The sequence below is a fragment of the Pygoscelis adeliae genome, unplaced genomic scaffold (assembly GCF_000699105.1).
Source record: "Pygoscelis adeliae isolate BGI_AS28 unplaced genomic scaffold, ASM69910v1 Scaffold174, whole genome shotgun sequence".
In the NCBI taxonomy this organism is placed as follows: domain Eukaryota; kingdom Metazoa; phylum Chordata; class Aves; order Sphenisciformes; family Spheniscidae; genus Pygoscelis; species Pygoscelis adeliae.
In genome coordinates this window covers 2,631,057-2,644,831 of record NW_008824676.1, presented here as the reverse complement: position 1 = coordinate 2,644,831, position 13,775 = coordinate 2,631,057, and the positions used below count along the sequence as shown (strand labels likewise).

Here is a 13,775-nt window from a genome sequence, read left to right as displayed (position 1 = left end):
CCTCCCCGGCTCCTTCCCCACCTCCCCCGCTTTCCCCGAGCGAGAAAAAAAAATACGATCCCTTCTCCTCCCCCGCCCCCGAACTTTTAGTATTATTTTTTAAAAATCTTGGTGCCCTCTCGTAAAGGCTCTCCGGCCGGCCTGTCCCCAGTTAAACTTTCCTCCGCTGCCGTTCGTGCAGACCGCTCTCTTCGTGCTCTCTCCCGCACGCTGGAAAATGCCCTGGATGGTTTTGTGTGAGCCGCTTCGCGTTTAGTTCTCCGAAAACCTGCCATCTTATTTGCAATAACAGAGAGCGGTGCTTTTAGCTGATTTTCGGGTGGCGCGGGGCTGCTCGGCACAAGGGGTGTTAATTAAAGATTATGCCATCTTCACTGGTTTTCCTTCCCCTCCCCGTTTTTGGGGGTGTTGGGTTTTTGGGGAGGTTTGTGACTTGCTGTATAGTTGAGTCTTACAGGTTTTACCACGGAAGGCTGGTTAATTTATGGGGTAATCTAGGTTGTGGGTTAGGTGTGTTATTACTTAGAGCCCAAATTGTACTACTGCAAACCAATTGTTGTCAAACACATACGGTTGGAGTAGGATCGTGGTGTCTTTTACCACCGCTTCTCACATCATCGTGGTTAGGAACGGTGTGCCACTGTCAACAGGCAAGAGCGATTTCGGACTCTGCGATAGCTGTCACCTTTTCAATTGTAAGACTCTTGCGCTGTTGTTACTTCATTCGGTAATGTAGATAATTCCATGCAAGGTTGTTGAAATAGCTATCCTGCCCTATAAAACTAAACGTGCTTTCATACTCCAGCGTCATGATAAGTAGGCAACTTGTCCTTCTGGCCCTCCTCTTATCTTGGCCGGATTGCTACTGGAAGGAGTTTCTTCTCGCTTTGCATTCATGAACCTCTTTTGATTTGCTTGTTGCATTAGCATGCGTGTTTAATATTGATATAGAAACTTTATTTCAAAGAGCTGAAACCTAAAGAGAAGCAGTAAATGTCTCAAACTGATTAGAATTCCTTTTTTAAGTGGATGGCTCTTTACATAATGCATTCAAGCGCAGCTAACACAACAGGGATGGGAGTTTTGAGAGGTATCAACAGATTTAGTGGAGAACAAAGGTGCTGAGAGCAGATTGGTGGATCCTGGTGAGGAGCAGCCTTCGCCGTGCTGTTGTTAAGGTCCTGCTGGAATTTTAGGACTGTGTTTTCCTATGTTGTTAACCTTGTGAAAAACTCTGCTTTTGGTTGGGGCTGGAATTTTCCATGCTTGCTTTGCCCAGAGGTGATTTTTTTTTTTTTTAAGCTCGAACAAATGCAGAGAACATTATCCCTGTGCAGATTACAATAAAGAACAGATGTTATCTAATACACCTATTGCTAGGGTATCGAAACATTACGTACAAGTGAAAAATCACACCACTTCTGCCTGAGCAAGGTTTGACTCTTCCTTTTATTGCTTGGCGTAGCCACAATTGTTTCCTCTGTTTGTGAGGTTTTGACAAATTACTATTTGTCCTTGCTGAAGGAAGCCTTCTGCAAGAGGATGGGTCTTGCAGGATACTCTGAGGAAGAGCTCAGTTCGTGTTTGCTCTGTCATTCTACGGCAAGGACTTCCACCACCTTCTGCTTTCTGAACGGGGTCTCCTGCCGTTCCCAGGTTTTCACCCCCTCCTTCCCCACGGGGGCTAGGATGGGGAGGGGATGATCTCTTGCTCGGTGGGACACCAAGGGTGCCCTTTTGGAGGTGAGGTGCCTAGATCTGTCTTGTGGAAGTAGATCCAGCTGTAGAGGAGTTTACTGCCCTTCCCACTCCGGTGGTGTAACGTGCAGTGGTCTTCCTTCTCTGACCATACAGAAGCCTGTATTGAAAAGAGGAGTGGTTTTTTTCAGCTGTATGCTTTCTCAAAAATAAAAAGTAGAGAGAGGGAAGGGGAACCAAAAGGAAAAACTTTCTAGGGTTTAAAACGTGTGCATATGTAGTCACATCAGCATAGTAGTGCTACCTTTTTCATCGTGTCCTGCCCCCCACGCATTCAAAGACAAGATGAGGATTTGGATGTGTTTTTTACTGTTGTGTTAGTTTCTTGAACGAGATTAAAAACCTTGGAACCTTGTGCAGCAGAAAATGTTTGCTCCGTTTACAGGATTGGTCTGTTGCATTTGTAATGTGCTTTTGAAAGCAGTTGAAGTGCACAGGTGGAAGCTGAGAGGCGTAAAGATGCTGAGAGCTGCAGTTGGGCAGCTACATCGGATCAGTTTCTTCCACAAAGAAATGGCTGCTCACGCTTTTTAACCGTGGATTTATGTTAAGATGAAAGAGTTGCCACTCAGAGTTGTCTTAAAACTCTTCTCCGGTTCCTTTCATGCTGTCATGTGTCTCAAATTTTTGTAGCTACTGACAGTGAGATGAGCAGAATTGATACTGATGATTCAGATACACGCATAAAAATAGTATTCTGGGGAATGTTAGCTCTTACTGTACAGAAGAGCGTGAGTGCAGTACCTTCTTAGTACCGTTTCTCTGGCTCTTTAATGCTAATTGTTCTTATGTCTACAAACATCTTGTTCCTGTTCACCCTTTGGGCAAGTAGATAATAGTCTAATGTGCTGGAAAGTATCTGCAGTTTAATCACTTATTCATATCTTCATCAAATCACGAGCTGCCTTTTGTTTTATCGGTTTATGGATTTTTCTTTATCATGTTTATCATAAAACTTCTACCACTGCATTATTAAACAGCAAAACTCTGTAGTAATGTTTTGGTGGTTAGAAGCTATCAAATGTGTGTGCTGCTTTGCTGACATCTTTGTGTTTGTCTAATTTTGGAGGCAACAGCTTATGCAAGAGCCTTTCTTGTCCTTTATTCGTGTGAAATGTTCTAGCAAGATGTCAATTTGTACGCTATTCTAATTAGCCAGTTCGTTAGCATTGCATTGCTGCCTGGTATCAAAATGCTGGAAATCTGTGACTGGGGTGGCTGCTGCTGGTAAATTGTGCTCCCAGAGCATCAGTGGCAGCTTCAAGCAAACGATTCTTACTGTTTCTTAGATGTATTTTTCCAAAAATTACCTTCATATTTGCAACTTGGAAATCCGGTTTTGGTCATAAAGAAAGATATTTTTGGCATAAATCCATTTCTCTCCTCCCCCCAGTATGTGACTCCCCAGAAATGCAGGCTGTACATCTTCCTTTCCCTTCGATATCATATGGCACCACAGGCCTTGATCTGGCTGTGGTCTTTCTTTGTTACTGCAATATACATGTTCTTATTTCCTTTTCTCCTTGGAAGCTCAGATGGTATGAGCTTTTTTTTTTTTTTTGAAGACTATAGTAGTAATATTCATTTAAGTCATGGCTCATCTCAAAGGATATTCTGCCTGCAAATTTTCTGACTTGCTTAGACCTTTCCACAATACCTTACAATGGATAGTGGCCAAGTTACCTCAAGATTCATAGCGCAGACAGAAATGCTGTATTGTACCTGGTGAATGCCATTAGACACGCTTACTTGCCTTACGTTATCGTCTTTAGCATCCCTTTACATGTTTGTAACACCAGCCTTTACGCGGATATACCGGTACTAAAAATTCTCAGGCTTATATGTTTACGTGCATCGTAGAACATTTTTGCGTAAGTGCTGCTAAAAATCTGCTTTCATGTTATTTGGAACAGAACAGTTCAGTTGGAAGAGACCTACGACGATCATCTGCTGATGATCGTTTGAAATGCGCTAAGGTGACACAGGACTGTTGTCTGATCAGTTTGTACAAAAAGGTGGCAAATCTCTCTCAGCCTTGCTGTTTAAAGGCTTCCTGAGCCCCGAATGTGTCATCTGATACTTAGCACGTGTAAAATCTTTTTTTTCTCTTTGATTTTAACTGTGCAGACTGGTTGGATCTCCATCACAACTGTTTATTTCAGGCTTCTTGTGCATGCGGTTGCAAATCCATCTTGCATTCTTCATTCGCTTCTGATGTGTCAGTGTATGCTGCGCGTTCCCCTGCCTCCCCCCATGTTTATCAGCCTTCCCCGCCAGCGTCTCTGGACCTTCAGCACCATGTCTCTGTCTGGAGCCTCTTTTCTGAGCTGGTCTGCAAGACTGCTTCTCTTTCCCATCAAAAGCTTTTCAAAGGGTCGTCGCTGCCCTGACACCTGCAGGAACTATTTTTCCAGTTGTGCCAAGGCTGTGCTATATTTTTTGACTTTTTTTCCTTCCTTTAAATACAGCACTTCACAATTCTTATTTAAAAAAAAGTGTGACTTGGTCACTCCTAATCACACTATTTCTCATGTAGTTTGTCCTGCAAACAACAAAGTCTCCGAGAGTCTCAAGTTGTCTCTTTGGAAAATACCTAGTCTGCTGTCAAAACGTAATGAATAAAATACATGCTAAGAAAGTGACATGTAGGGGGTTTTGGCCTTTTGCCCACATCTTAAAGTAATTATCCAGTGGCATTTGGACTGTCACATTTTTAGACTGAGTTTCTCGGTGAATTTGATCCCTCCGCAGCTGCGATTGGCTTAAACCCTACTGTAAATGAATAGGGCAGTGTATCGTATCAGCGTCGGGCTTGGATTAACCGTCTTGCCCAAGCTGTTGGATCGCTGATTGCCTGGATCATATTCCTTTGGGTTACCTCCCTGACTTCCAGCTCCATCCATAACCGCCTGGGGTTGTCGGCGTAAGTGTAGTATTTCCTTTTCTTGTTTGGGGTTGATCGTTCTCCCCAAATTGCAAAGTGTGGTTTTTGTGGGAGGAGAGGGGGAAGATAAGTGACTTGTGAGTGTAAAAACTATTCATTTAAGGTTGTTCTTAATATGGAGAAAAGAACGTGAGTTCTTTTTAAGAAATCTGGGTTTGTAACTTAAATTAGAGAATTGGAAATGGGAATTGTCTGGAGGAAGGGATTTTTCAGAGAAGTTTCAAAATTCGCTTGGCTGAATAGCTAGGGCACGTTGACGGGGGTTTAGGTGAAGTCTTTGTATTTTTTTACCAGCCTCTGCCCTTAGGTCTTAGTTGGGCTTCTGTACAACTTTAGTAATACCTCTGTAAAAGCAAGGCAATCAAGTCCGTGTGTTTTTTCTAACCATGAAAAGCAGAAACTTTCTTCTCTTTCTAAAACCCTTGTACCTTCTTCAGACCGTGCGTGTGTGTCTGTCTACGTCTGTATGCGTCTGCATGCTTTTTTGATGAAGAATTTCAAACGGCAATATACCTCAGCAACTCTCGGGCCTCGTGTGAGGCCTTCCAAATGATCGTATCTCTTAAATACCTAGTATGCTGCCTGAAGAGTTGCTGCAAATATTTGGAAGTCATGGCTCACGCTGTTTTTGTTACCCTTGGTTTTTGGCATGTAAAAGCACTTGTTCCTAAGCAGTCTTAGCTTTTATTATTATCTTGCTGGTGCAGCTGAAGAGACACTGGCAAACAAGGTGGAATATTAATTTTCTGTTCCATAAATGCATTAATTATCCCTTTGGGTGACATCTCATCTGCTTTTTGGACTTTGCTCAGTTTTGTCCAGTCGATCAGAAGCACCTTGCTTCCACAAATGGGAATGCTCTCCCGGAGCTCTGAGCTAGCACTCGCTTTTCATAGCTTTTGCAGAAGATGCTGAGCATTAAACCTGGTCTCTGTTTTCTAGTCACACTAGTAAAATGATTGCTGTTTTGAGAGAGGGAATGTAGCAGTTGATCTGAGAACAGTGGAACAGTTTGAGTCAGTATGGTGCTTATTTTGCTTTCCTGCCCATAAGATAAATGGAAGTGCAACGAGGGCACTGGTGTGAGAGCTTGGTAATGTTACTTCCAGGTAGATAAGTCAATAATATATTTGATTTTAGTTACATGAGGTAGCATACTATTATAGGTGCCTATGTTTTTAGAATCTATTTGTATTGTTCAGGTAACCATTTCTGGCAGAATTATCCACAGACATGAAAATGCAGCATGTGGCACCAGTGTTGCATTTTTAATTTTAGACAGCTGCTTCATGTTTTGAATTTCATTGCACAGGCTAAAAAGATACATCACCCTTCAGCAAGGCAGCCGTGGAGGAGTAGGATGTACGGAAGAATTACGGTATTTGTTCAAGTCTGCATCAGTCTTGGAGGAAGAGTTTCAGTTAATGGTTGCTTATCAGTTCTCTGAGATAGTAGCGTGTTTGCTGCAGATCATCAAAGGTGTTGTTAATTACCTGGCAATCTTAACTTCTTTTGTCTTTCAGATTTATCTCCTCTTCAGAGGATCTTATTCTTGTTACAGTACTTAGACTGTCGCAGAACACTAGTTGTTCACTTGTTTTGTAACATACCTGTTAATACTTAGTTGTTGAAATAAACTACTTTCTGTAACATAATGAGATACTTCTCTATAACTTTGTAACTTGTCAGCATTTACATTAGCTTGTCCCTTTTTTTTCCTTCTGTGTTCTGCTTGCATCACACTGTAGCATAAAGGGAGAGAAATACCTTTTTGTTCCTTGGTAGGTGAAGCCGAGAGCTTCACCACAAGGGCTGTCTCCTGCTGCTGCGTTTCTCATGTTCCCTGTCTCTTCTCTCTGCCCCTTTTCCCCCAAAGCACTCTCTCGCCCATTGCTGTTTCCATGAAATTCCTGGGTAGAGGGAAGTAAGAAGATCTTTGCTCAGTATGTTCGGCCCTACCTGTTCCACTGTAAATCTAAGCTTGAGCTGTAGCGTGGGATCACCCACTTGGGCAGGGAGCGTGCTAAGGAACAAATTCAAAGTTTCATGCTCACATCAAATAAACGTTAAATCACACAAGCATACTGCTGTTTTGCAGAACATCTAGCACTCCGTGTCTGAGGGCATGCTGGAGCCTTATCTTCAAAGGCTATCTTCTAAAAATATAACGCCTTAAGATTGCATTTTGCTTTTATTTGCACACATGAAAGCAATATAGTAAGAAGGTGTTAAGGCACCTCTTGAATGTGTGACTCAGTCAAAGATAGGCTTGTAGAGCTATTTTGTGAGAAACTAAATTTGTGGAACGTAAAAACTTGGCTTGTCTGCAAAACATACTAATGCTTCTGGTGCTTCAGAAGAAATATGTCGCAGCATTTATCAATATGTGCCAGGTTGGTAGCCACTGACCTCACCCCCTTTTTCTGGGGATCGAAATTGCAAGATTAAACACAGGATTTCTGTAGAGGGGACATCTAAAGGAAGGCTCCTGAATTACCGTGCAACTGCACACTAGCAGTGTGTAACAGTATTCAAAATCCTAAACAAGTGGCCCGGCTTTTAAAAGTGCTGAACAGTCAGAAGCTCCTGTTGAGCGCGGTGGCAGCTGAGGGGTGACTCAACATTTCTGAAGATCATTCCACTTAAATGAAGATTTATTTGCTTGATCCTAGTCTTCTGAAAGTCAGCAAGCAAAATTCTCATTCATAGGTTTAGGGATGTAGAAGATAGAGCTGCATGGTTAATTTTAAGCATCTCTATTTAATGCTCTTTTGGCTAATAGCTTTATCAAGTCACTTACTTGTGATTACTTATGCATATCTATCTGGGATGCTGTTTTATATTTAAGGAAAATGATGTTCTATTCTGTTTTAGCTGGCAAGCTTTTACGGACTTATGCGAGTGCGAGTTGCCATGGAGAATGACTGGCAGGTTAAGCTTGACTTTGAAAAGAGGCTTATTGAGTTGAAGCACGAAAAAAACCCTAGCATTGAGGGGAAACTTTAATAGCTAGGTAAAATGATCTTACTCAAACTTTTAGGTAATTGCTTTCCTTTGGGAGAAATTAGGTCCAGGAGCATCCTTACAAAAGAAGAAAAGTATTGAAAATGGAGGGCGGGGGGGAAGGATTTGTGATGTGTTTTTTCCAAGTATACCAAAGCATGCTGTATTGAAGTTGAAATTGGACAAAGTATTAAATAGGGAAGACTTTGTTTCCTTTTATAATTGTGCTGGATTTGCGTTACGGTGTTCCTTGTACAAGAAGGGAAGCCATGCATTCACACTGTAATTTGTGTGATGCGTTAACTTTCTCAACTAACGTCCCTCTCTTATTTTTGTGCAACGCATTTGTTTCCAATAAATAGCTGCTACTGCTGTACCTCTAATAACATGGAAAATTCCAGTGCAGTAACAGGTCTTTGACTGGATGTGTTCCTCAGATAATGCGAACAAACTTTTTTTTCCTTAACTATTAAAATCAAATATATTTTATTGACATTGCTGAGAACAACATGTTAGTGTCAGAAAGGCTTATATTTTAAGCTTACTCAGAAAATGTAAATGTAGTAAAATCACTTCTGTGTATTTGCTGCCAGTGCCTTAGGAAAGTCAGACCACATAGTTGGTAGAATGGTGTTAGTGGATGACTACCTGAAGCCAGAGGTGCTTGAAGAACCAGAGCAGCTTTTTGACAACAATAGACTCCTTTTCTGTGAGTGCACAAAACCTGCTGTCCTGTGTTTCTGGATAAAGCAAGATAAAGCGTAGTAATTAGCTCATTCAGAATTGAGAAAATCAGGCCAGCTCTTCTAATTTGTGAATTAAAGGAAACCTCAAAAGGATGAGGTCTGCTGGCTTTGAGAAGAATGACTTCATGCCCAGAAACCACTGCAGGTTCTTAACAAATGGAGTTTAAAGGCCAAATGTGTTAGGACGGACTTACTCCTTATCTTATATTTAGTGTAAATAAGGCAGTTCTGCTTGAGACAATTTAGAAGTGCTTTTTTAGTGACTTCAGTCGATTTGTCTTGATCCAGAAGAAGCTGGATCCAAACAAGTAGAGACAAATGTGCCAGCTGGGATTTTTCGTATAGAAAGATACACACAGCACTAATTTACATAAATGTGTATTAAGCTAACGGCCAGGTACAATTTTTGCCTTTCCGATTAGCAAAGAGAAGTAGAGTTAGTCTGAGGTCAGAACATGGCTGAACTATTTGAACAGGATTATTAAATAAAGATGACAGATGATTCTGGTGTGCATTCATGCTTCTTCACTATTCAAATTTTGTTTAAATCAATGCCCCTTGATTCCCAGTCAGTATTTTCACTTGCTTTCATCCTACCAGTATAAAACATAGGAAATCATTGTCACTGTTCTCTTTTTCCTGATTCAGAGCCTGTTCATCTAATAATCCCTACCTTTCTATATGTACATACTATGTGTACATGTATATAAACTATAACCTTTATTTAAATATTGTTACTAGGGGAAAAAAAATCTTATATCTAAAACTGTGCAAGCAGTGTCTTAAGCGTGTTTTAGCTATCATGGGACAAGCAATGCAGTTTTTTCATGTGCTTTTAATATCCTGCACTTAGCTTGAAAATAAAAGAAGCAAAAAGCCACAGACTTCCTTAGAAACATGATCTGCAATTTGTTAAAAACAATTCTAATGTAGATATTTTTTCCTCCTAGGTTTTACCAAGAGACAGTACATCTAACACTTAACTTGGATCATCTCTTGTTCATCAGCTTGAAAATCATAACAGCCCCCAAAACTGACATTTGATCTGAAAGAAAAAGCTGTGACAAATGGACAATATGTCTATTACTAACACGCCAACAAGTAATGATGCTTGTCTGAGCATTGTTCACAGCTTGATGTGCCATCGACAAGGTGGAGAGAGTGAAACTTTTGCAAAACGCGCAATTGAAAGTTTAGTTAAAAAGCTAAAGGAGAAAAAAGATGAATTGGATTCTTTGATTACAGCTATAACCACAAATGGAGCTCATCCTAGCAAGTGTGTTACAATACAGAGAACGCTGGATGGGAGGCTTCAGGTTAGTACAAGTGAAAATCAGATGTTTTCCTCCTAGTGAAGCTGGAGCAAAAGTGAGTGATGCAGGATCCTAGAGTGTTGAGGAAGAGTAGCTCTTCTCTTGCATCCCCCCTCGCCCCCATTTGTAGGCATGTTTTGTGGCTGGAGCTCTGGACTGCTGCAGTAGTTGATTATTTTTTTTCAAAAGGAGCAGAAGGCGTTGGATCAGCCGTTCTAAACGAGTGTGTGTGTGGCAGTAAAAAGCAGGGTCACGTAACAAATTCGGCTGTTTATCCTGGTATTTTCACTACAAGCTTCTGTTAGCTCTGTGTTGGTCAGCAGTGTGAAGAAAGACCTATGATCCCTTGCTAAGGTACTCCAAGGAGTCTGCACTGAGGATTTATGTTAGCCTTATATCATCAGTACTCAGTACCTGTATAGCTTGGGTTGCGATTTCCTTGTTCCAGGACAGATGTCATGTTTGCTGGCTAGCTTTCTGTCTACCCTAGAAGCATTTTTTTTTTCCAGTATAATGGATTGGCATTCTTCTACTTGTAAATTCCTTATAGTGTAGCTTAGTGCCTCGTTCCTCTTCTTCTGGGGCAAAGCTCCTTCATCATCCATGGTGGGGAAGGTGACCATACATACTACATTAAGCACAAATTCTGCTTCTGCCATTTTGTATCCAGTATTTTTTCTTAAGAATCACAGTGTTGACTTAACCGTAGCAAAACCCTAATAGAAATTTATTTCTGTTGAGTACAGAACTTGGGTAAACTCTACACCACCTTTTTTTTTTCATATTTTGATGATGGAGAGAGGTTGTGTTGTTGTTTGTCCTCTTCCAGCTTTGCTCCTCACTAAGTAAAGAGAAATGTCTTGCTACTTTCCCAATCAACTTTTGTGTCTAACTTTTTAGGTGGCTGGTCGCAAGGGATTCCCTCATGTGATTTACGCTCGTCTTTGGAGGTGGCCTGATCTTCATAAAAATGAACTCAAGCATGTTAAATATTGTCAGTATGCTTTTGACTTAAAATGTGACAGTGTCTGTGTAAATCCTTACCATTATGAGCGTGTAGTATCGCCTGGCATCGGTAAGTAGACTCTTGATTTAAAATGGAACAGTGGGAATAAAATGTAAAATGTTTCCCTTTTGAGTGTAGAAAATACAGGCCTAAATTGGAAACATTAACTTTTAATGATGTAATTATAAATTACGCTCATATGCTCTTGTCCATCTTCTTAATGGAATTACTCTTTTACCTTTATTCCAAATTTGAAAGAACAGTTTGTGGCTTTTGTTTAAAGCCTTTCTGTTGGCTTTGCACACAGTTCTTGCAGTTAATGTGTATCCCAGGAATAACTTAGCATGGAGACTTGTCTTGTGATGGAGGGGGTATAATACGTAGCGTCTGTAGTACTAATTTGTAAAGGCTTATAAACCTAATGTTCAAACGTTGTTGAAGATCTCTGCGTATATAATGCTCCACACCCCCTTTTCTTTTTCTTTTTAAAGATCTCTCAGGACTGACACTACAGAGTTCTGGTAAGTAGCTCTGTTTACTATTGCATTTCTATGGGCACAAACTGGGTTAAACTCTTCAGTGTGTACACAGTTTATTCCTGTGCATCTCCTGGGGAGGGAGTATAGAGAGCAGATGGAAATGCATTTGTCTCTCCGGTTTTGGAAAAGCAGCTAAGTAGCATATGAGAGGCAAGTATTGATGAGCTCTTTAAATTGAGGCTTCAGCTCAGCTTGTAGCGATGTTCGGTTTTCATTGCCTGCAACTTATAAACCCCAACGAAAAGGAAGAACAAAAACCTCACTGTTGAATGCTGCTAACTGAAAAAAAAACCCCCAACAAACACACACCCAAAAATGTGTGCACCCGTATGATATACTAATTAATTGAATTGGGAATAATAGATGCTTATGATTCAACAAGTAGCTTAACAAGGAAATAACAGAAATTCTGTAATTAATATGCAGTTGAATGAAGCAGTCTAATAATCTTCCTCTCCCTGAAACTTGAGAGAAATTGGACATTAAATGTCCAGTGAACACTTTTCAGAATCTGAGATTGTGCAGGTGGTAACTGCTTTATTTCAAAACTGAATTTTTTTTTTCCCCTTCCCGAAGAAGTTCACAGAGAAGGAAATTTGGGTAGTCCAATGTTTTAGCACGTTATTAGAAGTATTCAAGCAAAAATGACTTAAAAACAACCCAACAAACTGTTAACTTCACAAGCTTTAACTTGCGTGCTCATCTTTGCTAATTTGCATTGTTACCTGTGTCTTCTGAAGAATGATCCTTTTGTACAGCATCAAAGCTTACTAGCCAGCAGTTAAATACATAATAAGTGTTTTCTTCTTGTGCTACTGTTTTTGCAGCAGGAAACAGAAAATTACTGTCAGATTTTAATATATTTAAGGCTGCTTTAAAAATGAGCATGGGAGCTAATGTAGTGTAAGTGTTTTACTTGAACATGCTCAATAGGATCCATAGAAATAAATTCTTGTAGTGGCGATGGTGGTAATTTCCTTACGCTGTATGTAGAATATTCTGAATTAGTGGCTACGCTGTCAAATATAGAGTAGTGTTACATTGTTTTTGAATATGCATTTGATGTTTCTAGTCAATTTGGATGGGAGTTGCTTAAAATTACTTAAGGGATGCATGGAGCATTTTATGTGCTGTGTTCATGAATTATATTTTTCATAGGAGCTTTATGTGTGTTCTTACTTGTATACTAGGAATTGGTTTGTTAGCTACTGCATTAACATATATTTAGGTGCTCGACAAAAAGCATGTTTTTCCCTTTTATTAACCATGTCCAATCGCACAGTGATGGACTAGAAAACAAAATGCTGTTGGAGTCTACTACTCTGGGACTAAACTGCTTGTTTGATAGCAGTAAGCAAAATAAACAGTTTGCTTTTCTATCCAGTTATGCTTCAAAATTTCCTGCTTCTGACTTGAAGTGTTTATTTGTCATTTAGAGGAGTGCTTTAGCAATGTTTATCTAGGTTAAATCCTCCCCCCGGTAGTTTTAATAGCACTGTTATTGCTTGAAGGCAGTAGTGCAACTTGTAGTTAAATCTTGAAAATAGATTTCCTTTGCATGTTTAACCGTTTGCTTCTTCACAGCTCCATCAAGCATGTTGGTGAAAGACGAATACGTTCATGACTACGAGGGGCAGCCGTCATTGTCTTCTGCCGAAGGCCATTCAGTCCAAACCATCCAGCATCCACCAAGTAACAGGGCATCTACAGAGCCTTATAGCACCCCAGCCATGTTAGCTCCTACTGAGGCTAGCACTACCAGCACCACTAACTTTCCCAACATTCCTGTGGCTTCAACAAGTAAGATCATCGAGACTATATGAAATGCTAAACTGTGAAAATGTGAAAGCTCAAAGATAACCGCTGATTTTTGCCAAAGTAGGTCTTGCATTGGAACTGTGCTGCTGCCACACTACACTGATAAAGTGCGTGGCAATATGATCTAGGCAGTCTCGTAAGTGTTAACGTAAGGTTTTAACTTGGAGCATAATTTGAGTAACTTTTCCTGGTGACTCAGTCTTTTTTCAAAGAGACTGACATTACGTGAGTGTTACAAGACTGTTTTGGATACGCCAAAGGTTCAGTGATACAGTGTTAAAACATTGACCGCTGACAAAACACTATGGCTATTACTGGAACAATTGCTGTAGGAATGGAAGAATTTTATTATTTTATTACAACAACAAGCGGGACAACAAACAGATATGCTGCAAGATGGCGGTATCGAGAGGTTTTCAGACAATTCCTTAGTGTTCCACAGCTGACAAAATGAGTCTTCCAGTTTTAACTTGATTATTTTTGTAATGGCCCACTGTGCTACCGAAGTGACAGCCTTAATTAATATTTTTATGAGTCCGGTGGAGTGCTGCGTTGAAGTTTTTCTTACTTTTCTATGTGTATTTGGTACAAGTGGAAGAGTCTGGTTTACCAACATCAAACCTCACACCTCACTCCAGCAGGACAGTA

General features: G+C 40.4%; 1 protein-coding gene across 2 annotated transcripts in view; it reads left to right on the top strand.

The window, feature by feature from the left end:
- The first annotated feature begins 9,405 nt into the window (after positions 1-9,405).
- Positions 9,406-13,775, top strand: part of SMAD4 (SMAD family member 4) — an 18,950-nt gene continuing 14,580 nt past the window's right edge. For both annotated transcript variants that reach the window (XM_009323066.1, XM_009323065.1), the window contains exons 1-4: positions 9,406-9,767; positions 10,665-10,839; positions 11,262-11,291; positions 12,894-13,109. In XM_009323066.1, coding sequence (XP_009321341.1) covers positions 9,519-9,767; positions 10,665-10,839; positions 11,262-11,291; positions 12,894-13,109 — 670 coding nt within the window. In that variant the 5' untranslated portion in view covers positions 9,406-9,518. The remainder of the gene's footprint in view (positions 9,768-10,664; positions 10,840-11,261; positions 11,292-12,893; positions 13,110-13,775) is intronic.